Source organism: Epinephelus moara, chromosome 8 (genome assembly GCF_006386435.1).
Source record: "Epinephelus moara isolate mb chromosome 8, YSFRI_EMoa_1.0, whole genome shotgun sequence".
NCBI lineage: Eukaryota > Metazoa > Chordata > Actinopteri > Perciformes > Serranidae > Epinephelus > Epinephelus moara.
In genome coordinates this window covers 18,433,587-18,448,829 of record NC_065513.1, presented here as the reverse complement: position 1 = coordinate 18,448,829, position 15,243 = coordinate 18,433,587, and the positions used below count along the sequence as shown (strand labels likewise).

Here is a 15,243-nt window from a genome sequence, read left to right as displayed (position 1 = left end):
CCGGAGCCCCCAGCAATGAAGCTCTGCAACGCTTTTTTTTTCTTCAAGGGAGGATTAGAATATATGCAGTTCACATATTCCAGTCAAAAATTATATATATTTTTAAATATTTGAGAGAGACAATAAAAACTAAAGTAATGGTCAAAGCTGTCACAGTGAAATTAAAGGTGTGCTGATGGATTCACATCGTCAACTCATACATTGAGTAACATTACAAGTTAACGTTCCACCTTCCACCTTAAAAGTCAGTCATCCCAGTGAATTATAAGGGGGTAGGACTAGAAAAGTTTTTTTTTACTTCTTCTTACCCCTTTTGAACATGACCAATATCATTTAAGTTGTTTATTATTTGATTCTGCTTTGCTTGTTTTGTTTTGTTTTGTTTTATGTCATATGCTTTATTTTGTTTGACTTTTTGTTTCTTTTAACATGTTCAATAAAATCGTTCCAAAAAAAAAAAATTAAATTATTTTTTCTCTGACTACAGCTGCTGCAAGAGGCAGCAACACATCCTTTCATTTTATAGTTACAGTTTACTAATAAAACTCTCCACAGTGTGAACAGTGGTTACATGAGCCTCAAAACCAGCCACAACTCAGCCCTGAGCAGAGTGACCGTCAGCTATTGACCAATCAACGAACTGCAGTGTTCACAGCTCCACCTTTTAGTACCAGATCTGTGTGCTTGGTACCCCAACAGAGGGGGGACCAAAAATGAGGACAGTCAGGAGCAGTTCCATTGGTACCATCCACAACTTTTCACGGTGGAAACGGAAAAAAGCGTACCGGACTGAACTGTACTGTACTGTACTGCTCAGTGGAAAAGGGGCTTATGAATCAATGTTTACCATATTGCTCTTCAGTAGCCCAGAATGGACAAGGCAAACACTGGCTCTTGATAGGGGCATTTGCATTTTTGCATCTGCACTGTAGTTCAAGCTTCAGTTCTGCAATCTCACCACGATGGTGCTAAATCCTGCACACTGCACCTTTAAAACAATATTACTGTTATGGATTAACGACAAAGTGTTCAAGAGTAACACACCACATCAGTCCCGTACTGGGATGCATCCATGTGTGAATATGTGTCAGAGCCATGCTAGAAATGAGCTGCTGAGTTACCAAACTCCTGGCACGGAAAAGGCTACTCAAACATCAACGTACCAAAAGCATGCACTTGAACTAGTCCTTCTCGGACCATTTCAAAAAGAAGCTACACCGTCTCTGAAGAAGGAATGTTACAGTTTAAGGCGATACATTTCCCTTAAACGAATAGTCCTTGGACTGTACTTTTATAGACAGAGCTTTGCTTAACTTGTTGGAACAAATGGTGCTTTGATTAATGAACTCTGATCCAGCACACACATGCACACACACACACGCGACACATGCACACAGAGCTGAACTGAAGACCCTCTGTTGAAACACAGCAGGTGCTATATGAAACTGCCCTCTCTGTGGTGTTACTTTAGGGTAACATTAAAAATCAGTTCCCTTTTGCTTTAGCTACATTGAAAATAACCACAGTAAAGAATACTGTTATAATGTCACCATGCTCATTTTTGGTCTTACCACAGTTTTACAAAAAATGATAACATATCTGTTTCCCACCGGTGCACCAGATAACCTCTGTAAGATGTTTCTGCAGCGTTAGCTTGCCTGGGCTTTCTCTGTGGCTGCCAATTAGGAATGGTGTGTGCACACTGAGGTGAATGCCAAGTTGGTCCACTCATAAAGCCTGCATTTCATTCTGTCTCTCTCTTTCTCTGTCTGACACACATACACACACACACACACACACACACACACATCCAATGTGCCCATGCAGAGAAACAAAGAACACACATAACCGGACGTTTGATGGGAATGTTTATGTATTTCAAATTCAGGTTGTGCCCTGAAGACGCCCATTCATCTCCTTCATATTAACCCTATTAGCAGTCTCACTGATAGAGCACAATGATATGGGTTGCCAGGATATTGCTGTTATTATTGCCGTGACTCTATTTTGAGACTCAATAACTGTCTCGCCCACACACTCGAGGTAACGAGAGGGGTATTTAGGTGTGAGAAAAAGAGCAGTTTGGAATTAAAAGCAACACAATTTTGTCCAGCTTCATAAAGCAGATGTCTCCAAATTGACCATGAGAGTGATCTGTTATATTATATTTTCCCGAGTGGAATAAACAACACAAAGCATGCCAGGTACTTTTGTCTCGCAATTAAATATATTATTTAATTTAGTGAGAGAAGGCTGTGAAAACAAGTTATCCCAAATCATTTTACAAGCATCATCACTGATCACATTATTTGAATAAATATCCACCAAAACTGAACCCAGATTAAACACACACACACACACACACACACACACACACACGCACGCACACACAATTGTACACAGACACAATGATTCAAAACTGACTTTATTTGGAAGCCTGTCTAGAAAATGAATCCATCATCATTTGAGTGGTGCCATCTGCACATATTGCAACATACACAAGCAGGCACAAACACACACACTGACACACACTCAAACGTCAGCACATCAACGTCAGACAATCCAAACAGTGCCCAGTGCTAGGCAACCATGCCATCCCAGTGCAGATGGCAGGGTCTGATCATGTTTATTTTACTCTAATCTAATGCACTTAAGTCCCATTGCCTGCCTTCTAAATGACGTTACTGGGGGATATGAAAGTCGTGCATGTGTGCGTGCACGGAGAGGTCAGGACGGACCAACCAACCACTGTTGTATAATGGACTACACCTAAATGGTCAGTGTCCATTTAACCCTCCGTTGAGTTCCTGTTTTCAACAATTTAAATGGCAAAATAACAGATAAATCCTTGAGTCGAGGATGACCTCATGTCCTCTATTTGATTCTAGGCCGCCCCACCTAACCTTGTTCGACAGCAGCAATGCATTTCTCCCATCTCTGGCATCCAGTACAATGGTGCTTTGCTTACACATCATTCCACATGATTCATCAAAAGCCTAGTCTTAATATACCCAAACTTGTTGGGTATATAAATGTGAAATCTTCTTAGCAAGACTTTCAACAGCCTTTTTTATTTAGAATAATTTCAACCAAGTCTGAAAACATGGTAGAGTGGAGCTACGACTTGTCTTCTCATGAGCTGTATTTTCCAGAGATGATTTGGGACACAGTGAGTCAGTCAGTACTGTATGTTGAGACATTTCCCCCAGATCAGAGGTCCACATAGACAGGAAGGGTGGATTGTCCTGCCATGATGTGTGGGTGTGGTTTTCCATGGTACAGCATAATGATGCACAGAGGCTGTGGTTATGGCGGTGAGTGGGTTGGCATGGCTTTGCTATCATGTAGATTGTAGCAATAAAACAGAGCTACACCATCACAGAGCTCAACCCGTTCTGCACGTTTGCAGACAGGATGAGCTGTCCAAGTCGTCAGGCCACTTCAGTCACTCTACATTTCAATTATTATAATCACCAGGATGACATCATAGATAAATACACACCCTTTCTCGTTGCTCTCTTAACCTCTTTCACCTGCTATATTGGGCTGCGCACCATTTTATCATGTCAGTCGCAGACTAATTAAAGGCTGTATCTATAATGATATTCTATACAAAAACAAACTGCATTCTATTTTCTGTTCATTTGCAAATGTTATTCGACCTAGTTCTGGTTTGCACCCCTATGTCTGCGCGTCTGTCAGTCAGCAGTGACAGATTTTCAGGTCTGTCGGTGTGTGGTACCCCCCTCCTTTCCATTTCAGAGTGTTTAAAATGGAAGACCTATTTATACAGCATGTCAACAGGAGCTAGTTTCCTGGTTGCTTCGTCAGAGAGTTGGTCTGTCTGTGGCAGCAGGCTGGAGGGGCTTTAGGCTCTTCATCCCCCCTGGTGAGGCTCTATCCCAATAGGCTTAGCAGCACGGGCCTAGGCAGCTGCCACAAGGATGGGTGGGCATGGGATAATTTGCTCTTTCTCCAAGAGAATAATGAAGAAACACACAAACAGTCAGCCTAACAGATATTCATGCTGCGGTGTTCACGTAAACACACATACAGATACCTACCACACCCGCTAACACATCAGGTCATATGATGGATGAACTAGGATTGTGGCATGGTATTTGACAGCCTGGGTTTGGTCGATACACATGTATAGTTTGGGTTGTGCACTGAACAAACTTGTCTTGTTGGTTAATCAATTACAATTAATAGGAATGTGAGACTTCATGCTTAATGGCAGGACAGCTGAATAGAAGGCCAGTGCCTTAAAGGGGAACACCTCCTAAATTAAGAATTCCAATAGGTAATTTCCATGGCCTAGGAAAGTTCAAGCAATATTTGTGGACATGTGCTACTCACAGGGCAGCATGGTGGTGTGGTGGTTAGAACAGTTGCCTCACAGCAAGAGGGTTCCTGGTTTGTTCCAAGGAGAGAGCCCTTCTGTGTGAAGTTTGCATGTTCTCCTCGTGTCAGCATGAGTTTTCTCCGGGTACTCCGGCTTCCTCCCACAGTCCAAAGACATGCAGGTTGGGGATAGGTTAATTGGTAACTCTAAATTGTCCGTAGTCGTGAATGTGAACGTGAATGGTTGTCTGTCTGTATGTGTCAGCCCTGTGATAGTCTGGTGACCTGTCCATGGTGTACCCTGCCTCTTACCTAGTAGCGTTAGCCTGATAGCGGTACATCCATGTACAGAGTTTAAATATGAAGACAGTTATGCTCAAGCATAATTTACTCATCTGGCCAAAAACAAGACAGCAGTCTAAGTTGAGGACGCAAGCACATGGAAAAAAGTTATAGTCCACTCGCCATGCAACTTTAGTAACGTTAGGAGGTCTGGAGGATAACGATGATCATCGATCATGCAGTAGGGAAAAATCACTTTTCTTGGTTTTGTATGGATCACACCCAAGATGAGTTTTAATTTTCTTTTGATACCGGCTGCCTGCAGGTTCATCCAACCCTTTCTGCAGTCACTTTCCTCTCATGCAGTATATCGATTTATCACTTCCTGCCCTCCATTTGAATTTTGCGTGTCATAATAGTCACATGATTGCAAACAAGCATTGGTTATTTTAAGCCACCTAAAAAGTCAGTTTCAGTTTAAGTGTACACTGTATTAAGAATATTTTCACCACTTTACCTTGCCATTGGGACGGGGAAATTAAGCAGTTATCTCAAAGCCCCCAGACTCACCTGATAAACAGTAATTTTACTTCGCAGAACACATGAGTTATATAAAAGTGTCAAACAGACAATATGAGTAGGAGAATGTTGCTCTATCATCACTATCACCTGACAGACGTGCACATACACACATGCTTACACAGTCCACATAGTTTCATATCCATATCTGAGAACAGTTCATGTTGAGGTCTGATCTCCCAACGCTGTGTGCTCAGCTGTGTGTAACACCTAAGAGCCAACTATTGACAAGTATTGTAGCAGTACACAGCATGAGTGGCCCCGGGGCTGTGTACGGGACGAGAGTGTCCCACAGAACTATTGACTTTGTTAACAAGGAATAAATGACTGTTGTTGTTTCTCTTCATGTTTTTCTGTGAGAAGTGATGTCATATTCTCCTTACTCTAACCCTTAACAAGCTCTTTTCCTTTGCTCAGCATCTCCTCTGCTCTTTCAATCCTTTCCTTATTTCATGTATCACTTTTGACCAACCTTTCCCTCCCTCTGTACTGTTCCAGTTAGTTATGTAATCTCAGCGTCCGTGTCATTTGGGACCTCATATTGACAGCCTAGTCCTCCACTGAGCCAGTGTAGTTAGCCACCCCACCCCAGGCAGCTGGGGAAGCATGACACAACATGACATACTGAAAATTATTGATTCCATAAAGACTTTGTGCGCTCTTGACACTGTTTATGCTTTACAATTGACGCGGCCATCAGCATTAGCATGACTTTCACTTGGTACCTACCAAATTTGAGTTACATAATCTGCCTTGTGTGTGGGTTCAAAACAGTCTTGTCAGTTGATGTTATGTGACCAGTGTTGACTGCAAACCAGAAAAGACTAGAACTCGGGGATTTAATACACGCTTAGCCCTAAACTGACAAACAGCACACAATTCCTCGCTGACCTGATTCTTCTTATCTTGATGAAGTGAGTGGAATAACAATGATACCTGGCTGCCAGATGTGAACTACAAAAAAAAACCTCATGTGTCCTGTGATGAACATGATTTTTACAACCAAGTTGGCAAGATTTGTATTAAATGAGGGCTTTTCTGGCTCATTTAAACAGATTCTTGAGAACACTATCTCTCTTTCTAAGTGATGTCTTGTCTTGAGTTGACTTGGAGTGTAATTCTGAAAAACCTCTGTGGTAGAAGGTTGCATTTGTTTTTAATAAAGGCCTTTCTGGTCATTTGTGTATTTTTCTAGGGAAAAACAAGACTTTCTGTTTCTACTGTAACTACAGTGACACACTCCGTTTACAAAATTTAAACACCAGTGAACTGTGTAAAAAACATCCTAGACGTCACAGAAACAGTTGGAGAAAAACACACTTGCCTGAGATATAGATGTCTTGGACTGTAAAAGAAAATGATTTTAAAAAAACTTAAGTTAATTATACATATAACTCTGTCACATGTTAGATTGTGGACGTGATTGGAAGAGAAGGGATGATGCATAAGAGGCCATATATGAAATTTATAATACAATGAAAATGTTTATGAACTCCCTCTGCAATGTGCCCATGTTATCTGATTGGCATGGGTGTCCTGTGGTCTCCACACAGCATCCAGTCACAATGTGGAGTTTCTGGAATAGTCTGTCTTTCGTCTATAACCTTTAATGCAACTCCACCCTGTCCTCTAGTGAAATCTGTCTGCACTGCACTGTTGTTGCCCTGCTCAAAAATAACTGACCCACAGCCCCATCTACTGGTGCATTTGTGAAGTGCGATATTAAAACCCAGACACACTGGCTTTCTCTACAAAATCTTTTACTGGTATAGTTGCTTGAAACAATGATGTCATAAAGAACAATAGAATATTCCATTACTTTTTTTAAGTTACATTCACATACATGTAAACATCTGCACTTAAAATATTTACAGAAATTTTAACAAATTACTTTTGCATTATTATCTTATATACTCATCTCTTTCTAGCCTTTGTAGACATAGAGACAGAAATGCCATTAAACATTTGACGTTTGACTCTGTGCCATCTTGGTCATGTTATCCTTCCAGAAACATTCCAATATACCAAATTCACATTCCAATTCTTAGCTTCAATGAATGTCCTATGTTTGGGTGTAACGTATGATCTCACTCAGGTCATAGCCTGTCACCGCAAAGGCATAACCATCGCCGTCGCAGAACTTAGCGCCACAGATCTGTGTGTCTGTCACACACTCATTGTGCAAATGGGCAACCTGAATGCAAATGAGAAAAAAACAGAGTCGGGGTCTCATTGGCAGTAAAAGAAAATGATCTAACATAAGTTAAACCTGTGGGTAAAGCACTATAAACTGTGCCTTGATTCTAAACATATTAAGAAAATAAATTATGTTTTCTGTTTTAAGACCAGTTACCTCCACACTGTTGGTCTCTGGGGTCAGTGTCAGGTGCCACACTCTGACTAGAGAGTCCTCAGCAGCAGACAGAAGCTAAAGCAAAAGCAAAATTAAATGGTATGAGATAAACAATAAATGATAATAATATTAGCTGAAAAATTAAAATATCTACTTATCATTTCAAGTGATAAATCCTAACACAATTAACAGATTTTTTTTTATTCAATTTGGTTTATTCAACTCACCAGCCCAGAAAAAGGAGCAATGTCTAGTGAGTATATCCAGCGAGCGTGGGCGTTGATCTCAGCATGCAGGATTCCCGTCACTGCCTCATAGAGACGAATCTGGCCTGTGCCGTAACCTGCCACCACTGTACCTTTCCACAGCTTGACAGATGAGCAGCTCATACTGAGAGCAGTGAGGAAGATGGAGGATGATTGCCATCAGGGCATTAAGGGAAAATATAATGGACATTAGATTAGAGCGAGGAGCGGAAATGAAGAAGAAACAAAGGACGGTGGAAAGGAACATATTGGGGAGTTGACAAGTGCAATAATGCGTGAAGAGGGGAGAGAGATAGAGAGGAAAGTAAGAGTAGAGGAGGAGTGACAGTGATGGAGTTTCACCAAAGGTCACTTTATGTTTGCTCAGTCTTACATCGTACACCAAAAATGACAAAACTATAATGTGGTCAGCTTCTTACTCAAAGCCAGGGATATTGTTTAGCAGCTGAAATTCCTCTCCAGACTTCCACACACACAGGTTGCCCCCATCATCGGCACTGACCAGATCGGCTATGCACTCCTGAGGGGAGGGAGACAGCAGCAGAGTGGAAGGGATTATGTAACTCATAGAATCATAGTAGGTCCTCGAAGTATTACATAAAGTCTTAATTTATTTAAGTATGTCTGTCATTAATGGAAAAAGTTAGAGCAAATCACTACAGGTTCAGATAGGCAGACTGCAAACAGTGAACAAGCACACACACCATACCTGGCTGCCAGAGCACTCCGAGGCCATGTCAGTGATGGACTCCTTGTGCTCCTCCAGGACCTCAGACAGGGTAATATTACTGCCTTTACTGGGAACATCAAATACTAGAATTGCACCAGATGAGACGCCTAAACGGAGACAAAGAGCCAGGGGAATGTGAAACTTGTCCTGTATTTTGAATATACGTAAATATATTCCACTCAGTACTTACCCACACATATATAACTCTCCCACACTGCTGATATCCCCCGAGCAAACACTGCCTGAGCTGGGACACAAACAAGTTCTGTGAGTGCACGACATTTGGCATAAAACTGCAACTGGTAAAATGTATGACTGCACAAATGTATTATGTCATGTGAGTAAAATACCCGCAGTTAGCTTAACAACGCAGAAACAAATTGTTCATGTTACTGCCATTTGTGATTGTGCAGATATAATAATGTGGGTGTAGATGCCTGAAAATGTCATTATAATAATCAGATTCTCTCACTGATGTTCTTAATTATATTTATGTTATTAAGATGGATTAACTACACTGACACATGTACAGGAACAAAAAATTATACTTGTGTCATCTTCTATTGTCTCATCATACTGTATCATATCTCATTGTACTGCATCGTATTATATATTTAATCTTTTCAAACTAGTCATGCAAATACAGGTCAGACTTTGATCCACTGTTTATATGTAAGTGTACCTGTGGGTGTTTCCGGAGTATCCAGTGCATGCCAGTACACCATGATGGAGCCATCAGATTCATACATCTAAAACAATGGATTAATATGAAAGTAAAAGGCTGCAAAAACACTCAACAACACAAATATACAACACATCCACTGTAAGTTCACAAGTAGCAATGCTTCCTCCAAACATGGTGACTGCCAATGACTGCAGAAAAAGCACACAAAAACTCACCTGAATGCCTTTCTGAGAAGTCACCACCAGCAGATCACGAGAGGGCAGGGGACAAAACGCAGCCTGTTACAAGAAAACAAAGGATTTCTTTAATTCTTATGATACAGTCAAATGCATATGCAGTATGCAGGAGCAAAAAACAAAATAAGACCTATTAGAGAATGTAGTTCACTTTTTCCATAAACTTTCTTAACTGTGTGTGAGGTGATTTTGTTTTATTGTTCGAGAGATGTACTCTAAAACACATTGGACTGGGAATCCAACAGTAACAATGACTATGTGCTTACTTTCCACATTAACAGTGCATCCATACTGGGGAGCAGTACAGGACTTGCAGCCCTTATTACACATATGCCTAGTCCCCCAGCATTAGGGCACTGCAGCAGGGCACTTATCCTAAATATGCAAAGAAGACAACAATAACGTTTTTATGCACCTGTGGGGCATCACCAATGAAGACATGTGTCTGCAGAAGTCAATGGGCACAGACTTTAGCTGGCCACTGATTTTAAATTAAATGACTCTTTTTGCTGCATTGCAAGTTTATCTCTATGTATGTTAACTTTTGTCCCCCTAAAATTGAAGAAATCAATTCCTCAAGTGTTTAACCAATGTCAATGCATACATCCTCAAATTAAAGCCAGCACCTTTTTTTGATCTTGCTGGGGACCCGTGAAAGTTCCTCAAGGACCACGCTGCCTGTCCCACCTGCTCTCACTGTGTACAGTGTTATGAACACACTGTATACGCTGCACTGTGTCCTGACCTGCATGATGAGCGACGTGCTTGTGGCGACATTGGGCTCCTTGGACTGCAGCTGACGGTGGGAATAGTTGAGTCCGTCCCAGGACGCGCTGACCATGTTGACCACGTTAGCATGGACCACCGTGAAGTAGGTGAGGCGTCGCGGGGCGATGCGTAGCACGCCGAGGTTGTTGTACAGCGCCGAAGCGCTGTTTTTGATCTGGATGCTCTTCTCTTTGTGATACATGGAGCTGTCTTCTCTTAGCAGCGCAGTATGTTGAAATGGCAGTCTAATCTGGTATCAGTCTAAGAGATGAAGATAAAGAGTCAAGGTAAATTCAAGATTAGCAGTTTCATTAAAACACACAGGCCTACTGTCATTTGGCAACTGGCAACGCAAGTACTAAACATTAGCAGCAAGCTAACCGAGGTATGTTAGCAAGAAGCCAACTGCAGCGTCAATAAAAGAGGCCACCGTTACTTTTCTGTGTCTTATTGCTCAAACTCTTGCTTCAAATCACACAGCAATTGACCCGGCAGCCACTGGCGCTGTCATAGTCAGCCATTACATATACAGTTAATGTGAACCAAGCACTTTTTTAGCTCTTGTTAGCAACAGGATTACCTTCGCGTCGTTCGCAGCCATAGAGACAACGCCACCGCTACGTAATACGTCATCCTTGCGTCCTCGGTTGCTGAGCAACCACAGACTACACGGAAAAGGGTACAAAGAAGAGAATGTGGTAAGGTTGTGAACTGACTTGATATCTTCTTATTAAAGGCCAAACAGTGATAACTGTTTGTACACGGTTGAATGATGATATGTTGTGCCATTTTAACCGTGTAACTATAATGAGCTCACCTAAAATTAAACGATACAGATTATTTACAACTAGTAACGTTAACTAGCAGGTGTATCTAACTTTAGCTAACGTTAACTAACAAAATTAATTTTAGCTTGCTTATTAATATATTAATTGTTTAGGTTAATTAGTAAAATAACAATATAAACCTGACACTTGATTAAAATGCTGTTTAAGGATGATGTAAACTGGCAAAGTGGGCTATTACATTTTACAAAAATAACTTATTCTTCCATATTTCAAATTATAAAAAGTTGTCATACACTGCATGAAACTACTAAGCCAACTCTGAAACAAGAAAATATTCTGCTGTGTAATTTATTGCATCATCTCTCCCCTAAAACTCTTATTTTTGGAAGTTATATTAAAGCTTGTGATTCTACAGTGACTTCCTGTTTACTAAGTTGATTGCTACATATGTGTTTAAGCAAGCCATTTACACATTTATGAAGTCTTAACCACCTAAGACATTTCGTAAGTTTTAAGTGTGCAGCTCAATTTGGGGAAATAGTTTTGAGTAGCTGGTATTTACTAAGAACAAAGGAAAGCCTCTACGTGCAATCTAATGGATTTAGTTAGTGCCTCTCACACATTTTTGTCTCAACTCTAACATTAATTAAATTATATTCTAATTCTGCAAGTAATTTTGGTAAGCAAGAGGATCATCCACAAATATAACTCCTGTAAATATTCAGTGAATTATAATTTTGCATCAGTTTCCATTGAGAAATGATAACTGTGTTAAGTTTGACCGTTGTCACCAGAGTGTGCTAATGTTTACCAAATGACACTTTCACAGCAACATGCCAACTGATAAGGACTGATGTTATTCCATTTTAAATCCTCACAAACATCTTTCGTTTTTCATTTTAACATCCATGTTTTTCTCTTTTTCTCTATCATACTTCACACCAGCCTCTGAGCCAAGATGCCCCGCTCTGCAGCCAAGACCCAAGCTGACAAGCAAAGACGTACGTCGTCTGTCCAAAAACATACACCTCGAACGCAGGACGTGGAAGTGGAAGATATATCTGGGAGCTCAACTCAGGCCAAGATGCCCCGCTCTGCAGCCAAGATCCAAGCTGACAAGCAAAGGCATATGTCATCTGTCCAAATACATACAGCTTCAACGCAGGACCTGGAAGAGAAAGATATCAATTCTGGTTGCTCAACTCAGGCCCAATGGGAAGACATTTTGATCCAGGAGGATGCACATGAGGCAGTGGGGGAGATCATGGACAAACTGTTGAGCCAAGTCATGGAAGGCTGTTTCAAAGTGTACATTGAAAGGCAGGTAAAGCTGAAAGGCATGCACTTTTTATTATGATCTCACTTAAATGTGAACATCATCTTACTGATTGACACTCATGGAGAGACCAATGCAGTTATTCATCTTGCTGTCATCTGATTCAACCACACATGATATACTGTATGTACATCTAACATCGGAGATATTGCCTGTCTTTGCCCCTAAGCTAGCACCTTTCACCGCATCCTGGGCCAAGACCCACCTCACACAGATTCTAGATCAGCAAATCCTGTGCCCAGATGAAGGAGAAGCACCAGAGGAAGCATGTGAAACAGAAGACTCAGAGCCAATGCCAGCAACTTCAGATGCCTGGGTTCAAGGATGTGTGCCTGTTGTGAATGCTACCCCTCAACCTCACTCTGCCTCAAAACAGGTATGCTTGATATTTCTCTTCTCCAAGTCTTATTTAAGGTCTTCTATGTCCAAATTTACAGTATATCTATATCCCAATTGTATTTCTGCCTAACAGGAGGCTGACATTGGCCAGGTTCCAGTACAAACAGAGCCAAGAGTCAACAAACAATGCAATGTTATGGCCCAAACAAACAGTTCTCCAAAGCAATCTGAAAAGGAAACAAGTCCCAGGAGGCCTGTCAGTTATGATTGCTATAAAGTGCTTAGTCCTCGCCCCCTACCAAAAATTGATTTAAAGAAAAAGCAACAGGTTAATATACCTCCCAAGCCTGCTTCAGGCAAAATACTGCCACCCCTGTCACGTTCAGCAGAAAAAACAGAAGAGGAAGTAGAAGGTAAAGATTGGACACAGTCTGCTTCTAACCATAAGACTGGATCATTATATCAACATAAGAACTACCAACCCATACCAAGGCTCGATCCGTCCTGCTTGCCTCGACACTGCATCTTTCCTCAGTATGAGATTGTGGATAATGAGTACACAAAACCCAATTCCAAGAAACCAAGCGGACCATCCAAACTAGAAGCAAGATATAACAAGCAGCCAACAGAGAGGACTGTATCCTCACTGAAGCAACAAACCAGCTCCAAGGATTCGCCAGCAAAGCTTCTGAGGAGAAACGAGGCAGATGTCTGGCTGAAGAAATTGTCTCCCTCCAGACATAGGAAGGAAGGGACGGTGTCCTCTGGGCCTCTGAAGCTGGACACAATGGTTTTGGCTAAAGGTGTTTCTCTCCTGGATCCCCATGCAGTTGAAATGAACCCTGTCAAATGTAACCCTCCTACGCAGTCTACCAAGCTGAGGCTGATACGAAGTGATGCAGCTGTGCCACTGTTTTCAGTTGATCAGGTTACAGCAGGTCCACCACCTCAGGTCACCCCTTTGTTTCAATCCAAGAAGTGTGAAAACTGATTATAAAATTTAGTGACAATATATGTCTATGGCTATTTTTAGAGCAGGATGACCATTATGTTAACTCATGGCCCCAGTACAAGACTCTGCTTTCTGTCTATATTGTGGCTTTTGTGGTCAAGACAAAAAGTGAATACAATTGTAATGTATCAAATGACCATGAACACCACATAGTGAACCTTGAGCCTTCGGGCTCCCTGTAGAAGGTGTCTGATAAACTTTTCTCTCCTGTTCTTATTTTTTTTATTCAGAGAATTTTCTGTATAAATGTGCACATTACAATACATTAAAACAAAAGAGCATGAGATAAAAAATCAAAATAGATGACATAGCCCAGGAAATATTTGTTGTTGTAACTGTGAATTGTTATATGGCATTATGCTTTGTATTACAGAATGTGTACATGTTTTTATTACAACTGGAGCAGCTCCCTGTGAGAGAGGTGATTATCAAAATGATAAATAACACTATATACAAACATGGAAGGTAAATACAATTCATACATAGCTAACTGTGAAAGTGAAGTGGCATTTACTAACTTAGGGATGAAAAAGCCCTGAGATTACTAAGGTTGGAGGGGAGGGTAACATCACGGCTGACAGGAGCTAAATATAAGTGAGGTTCACAAAATGACATACAATATTTTTCAAGTAGAGAGTATTAAAATGATTTGAAGTTGCACCACAGCACCATCTGCTGACATCCACTGGATATACATGATGCATTGGCAAAGTTGTGAACTGACTTTTACAGAGCTGCTCTCCAATGTTTTGTTCAAAGACAGTCAATCTGGAGATGTGTGGACGCTTGTGTCTTTAACTCAAGTTTTGAAGTTCAGCTGCATTTTTGAAGCAACAGGCCATCTCAAGCTATTAAAGTTTTTCTAAATTAAGTGTCACATTGTTAAAGTAATTAAGACTCATATCCAGTGGGTCTCTGTGATGACATAAACCTAAATCTGGTTGTGATTTATTTACTTATGGTTAATGTGGCACACAGTGTAAAAATACACTTCTCAAGCAGCAAAATAAAAAATTATGCAACCAGAGTTTGTGTAAGTTATGTGTGATTTCTGTAATTGTGACTTGCATGTTTTAACTGCATGAAAATTAAAAGGAAAATGTTCTATTAATCCTGTGTACAGTGCTGCATGTGGTGACAATCTCTTTTGCTGAGAGGGCACTTGAGATCAAAATTGGGCTGGCCCATGAACTAAAATGAGTTAAACACCTTTGAAAATATGGTTAATGAATATGTTAAAAAAAATCTTCCTGCATGCTCGCTTGTTTTTCATCATAATGTCATGTAATGGCTAACTTTAGCATAAAATGTCCCCCATGTTACTGTGCAAAACAGTATCAGAGGGCACAGGGCACACACACACACACACACACACACACACACACACACACACACACACACACATATAATTGTGTATGTATAAATGTAAGCATCAAAAACGTTTAAATTACAAAAAAACATTTGGTGAGGAATATTATAAATATGGCTATACAAAAATTATATTACTTATATTTGTAATTTAAGT

At 40.7% G+C, this 15,243-nt stretch overlaps 2 protein-coding genes across 3 annotated transcripts; one reads left to right on the top strand and one right to left on the bottom strand.

Moving 5' to 3' along the window:
- Positions 1-6,950: 6,950 nt before the first annotated feature.
- Positions 6,951-10,871, bottom strand: wdr54 (WD repeat domain 54). Of its 2 annotated transcripts, none has more exons than XM_050052212.1 (10): positions 10,824-10,871; positions 10,221-10,504; positions 9,455-9,517; positions 9,237-9,303; positions 8,745-8,801; positions 8,534-8,661; positions 8,244-8,344; positions 7,786-7,948; positions 7,559-7,633; positions 6,951-7,399 (listed from the first exon to the last, which is right to left on the bottom strand). In XM_050052212.1, exons 2-10 carry the CDS (start codon positions 10,443-10,445, stop codon positions 7,268-7,270), a joined length of 1,011 nt encoding a protein of 336 aa, XP_049908169.1. In that variant the 5' UTR covers positions 10,446-10,504; positions 10,824-10,871; the 3' UTR covers positions 6,951-7,267. The 2 variants fall into 2 exon arrangements, with proteins under 2 accessions (XP_049908169.1, XP_049908168.1); XM_050052211.1 differs by lacking the exon at positions 10,824-10,871 and adding an exon at positions 10,625-10,770.
- LOC126395021 (uncharacterized) lies at positions 10,841-14,724 on the top strand. The gene is made up of 4 exons (XM_050052210.1): positions 10,841-10,941; positions 11,977-12,355; positions 12,537-12,743; positions 12,840-14,724. The coding sequence occupies exons 2-4, from the start codon at positions 11,990-11,992 to the stop codon at positions 13,695-13,697; spliced, it is 1,431 nt and encodes a 476-aa protein (XP_049908167.1). The 5' UTR covers positions 10,841-10,941; positions 11,977-11,989; the 3' UTR covers positions 13,698-14,724.
- Positions 14,725-15,243: the final 519 nt, after the last annotated feature.

Coding starts and splice junctions, on each gene's coding strand:
- wdr54 (XM_050052212.1), bottom strand. CDS start 10,445: ATGTATCACAAAGAGAAGAGCATCCAGATCAAAAACAGCGCTTCGGCG. Junction 8,662..8,744: donor GGAGAGTTATATATGTGTGG/GTAAGTACTGAG, acceptor GTCTCCGTTTAG/GCGTCTCATCTGGTGCAATT. Junction 7,949..8,243: donor AACAATATCCCTGGCTTTGA/GTAAGAAGCTGA, acceptor CACTGCTCTCAG/TATGAGCTGCTCATCTGTCA.
- LOC126395021 (XM_050052210.1), top strand. CDS start 11,990: ATGCCCCGCTCTGCAGCCAAGACCCAAGCTGACAAGCAAAGACGTACG. Junction 12,356..12,536: donor AAGTGTACATTGAAAGGCAG/GTAAAGCTGAAA, acceptor TTTGCCCCTAAG/CTAGCACCTTTCACCGCATC. Junction 12,744..12,839: donor CTCACTCTGCCTCAAAACAG/GTATGCTTGATA, acceptor TCTGCCTAACAG/GAGGCTGACATTGGCCAGGT.